This window comes from Nematolebias whitei, chromosome 16 (assembly GCF_014905685.2).
Source record: "Nematolebias whitei isolate Nwh7 chromosome 16, NemWhi1, whole genome shotgun sequence".
In the NCBI taxonomy this organism is placed as follows: domain Eukaryota; kingdom Metazoa; phylum Chordata; class Actinopteri; order Cyprinodontiformes; family Rivulidae; genus Nematolebias; species Nematolebias whitei.
The window spans coordinates 7,590,734-7,593,199 of NC_056513.1; the positions used below are offsets into that span (position 1 = coordinate 7,590,734).

At 41.7% G+C, this 2,466-nt stretch overlaps 1 protein-coding gene across 1 annotated transcript in view; it reads left to right on the forward strand.

Annotated features, from left to right (window-relative positions):
* Window positions 1–2,466, forward strand: part of hpgd (15-hydroxyprostaglandin dehydrogenase) — a 12,740-nt gene that overhangs the window by 6,848 nt on the left and 3,426 nt on the right. Inside the window, exon 4 of the mRNA XM_037690117.1 lies at window positions 353–449. Coding sequence (XP_037546045.1) covers window positions 353–449 — 97 coding nt within the window. The remainder of the gene's footprint in view (window positions 1–352; window positions 450–2,466) is intronic.

The following is a 2,466-nucleotide window of genomic DNA, read 5'->3' on the forward strand; positions in this document are numbered from 1 at the left end:
GTGTTCATCCATCTACATGATTGTTCATGTGTTCATCCAGCTGCATGATTGTTCATGTGTTCATCCATCTACATGATTGTTCATGTGTTCATCCAGCTGCATGATTGTTCATGTGTTCATCCAGCTGCATGATTGTTCTCGTGAGAGTAACAGAACTTCCTGTTCTTGTGGTGCATTACTTGTTTGAATCTAACGGGTCATTTTTATCAGATTGAAGATTTCCTGTCAAACTTGCAGCTCTAATCTTCATCTCAGAGGTGGTAAAATGCTTCTTCCTGTGGAGCTTCCTGGTGAAGTTCTGATCCGAAACCAGCGGTACCGACCGTTAACCGAGGTGTGTTTGTGTCTGCAGACGTCGGTGATTAAAGGAACCTACCTGGCTCTGGAGCACATGAGCAAAGAGTACGACAAGGAAGGAGGAACCATCGTCAACGTGTCCTCCATGGCAGGTAACACGTGCAAACACCTGGGCTAACTGGGTCGAGAACCACGGATCAGAACCTTTTAGTTCAGAGGCTGAAGGCTCCTGCAGGAATGTAATGACAGTCTGTTAAAAAATAAAATAATAATAAATATATTTAGAAAATCATGAGACACTAAACTCCTGATCCGGTTCTGTTTGACCCTCTGAACCAATCCGGACTGTCCTGTAGTCTGTTAAAGGGGTCTGAGTCAACAGTTCTGCGGAGGTTCTGCAGGTCTTTGACACTTTATTTTTGGTCTTCGGCGGTTCCTCCCTGAGGAAGAACCTGGAAGTGATTTATCTCTTTAAATTGATCAGTTTTTGATTTTTATTCATTTAGTTTTTATCTAAAAAAGTTAAGTCCGGTCCTCTGGACATTCAAAAAACAAAAACAAAAACATGTAGAAACGTGTCGTCTTTCATCCGAAAGACTTCAGTGGATGAAAAACGAAACGTTTCTACGTTTTTGAATGTCCAGAGGACCACACTTAACTTTTTTAGATTTTTCTACCTGGATTATTGAGCATGCATCAGGACATTTAGGTTTTAGTTTTTTACAGTTCAGAAGACACAGCTGCTTGTTTTCCGTCGGTTCTGATGGACCTGCAGTTCTCGGCCTCCTCTCGGGTCCAGATTCTGCAGGTTTTTCTGTATTTACATGTTTTTCTAACATAAACATGCACTCTGCTTGGATTTGTGGGTCTGTGGTGTTGTTTGAAGCTGGATTATGTAATCCTTCAGACACAAACACACCAACTCCCCCTGATTGGTGGGAAGTAAAATGTTCTGACCTTCTTGGAAATGGGCCGGACCATGAGGCGCTCTCAGCCTAACGAGAGCGACTGGAAACGAACGCTCAGGATGGATTTCTTGCAGGTCCAGGAGGTGAGAGCTTTAAGAACCAGAACCAGAACCTGACAGACTGAAACAAGTCTAACTCTGACTGACGGGTCCTCCTCAGTCCAGTGGAGATAAAATCCACAGATGTTTTGACAGTTTTCTTAACCTTTGGCTCTTCGGGCCGTCTCCACGGTGACCCGGTCCGTGAAACTTTTCCCAGCACTATCATGTTCCCCTGCTGTGTTTGCGTCCCGACGCCTGCAGGCGCTGCAGAAATGGATCGGGTTCACGTCGCAGGTCCAGCTGAGCTGCTGCTCCTTTGTTTGTTGTTTTTACTGAACTTCAGGGTTCTGGACGACTGGACTTTCTCTGACATTACGTGTTTTCATCTTATGAACCTCTGGACGAACGTCTGCAGCTGTTTAACTGATGCAGTGGTAGCTGAGCGTTATCCCAACTCACAATCTGAGGGCTGACGGGTCGTAACGATTGTCACGCATCGGCGTTTGACGGGCAGTCCTCCGTTTCTGTTTCTGATGACCGTCGTCGTTTGTCTGAAATAAAACTCATTTTACAACCTGAGATAATCTGGACACAATCTGATGGTAATCTGGAGATTCCTGTTCCCGTTTTTAGTTTTCTACATTCACCTTATAATCGAGCTGTTTTTGCTACTTTTTTTGCCATCTTATTTTAATTTGTAAAAAAAAAAAAAACATCTATATGCCTTTTTATAAGTGTCTATTGTTGTCGCTGTTGTCCATTGTTGTCATCATTCTTTGCTGAAATCAGGTCTCTCTTGTAAATGAGTCCCCGAGGCTCAATGGGATTAACGTGTCTAAATAAAGGTTGAATGAATAATCTGGAGATAATTTGGAGATAATATGGAGATAATGTTCATTCGACCTTTATTTAAACAGGTTAATCCCATTGGATTAGATTTGGTAGATTGACATTGGTAGATTTTTCTACCTGGATTATTGAGCATGCATCAGGATATTAATCCTATTGGGCCCCGGGGACTCATTTACAAGAGAGACCTGAATTTTAACAAAGAGTGATGACAACAATGACAACAATAGACAATCATAAAGGATGCGTACACTTTTTTATATTTATATATATATATATATATATATATATATATATATATATATATATAT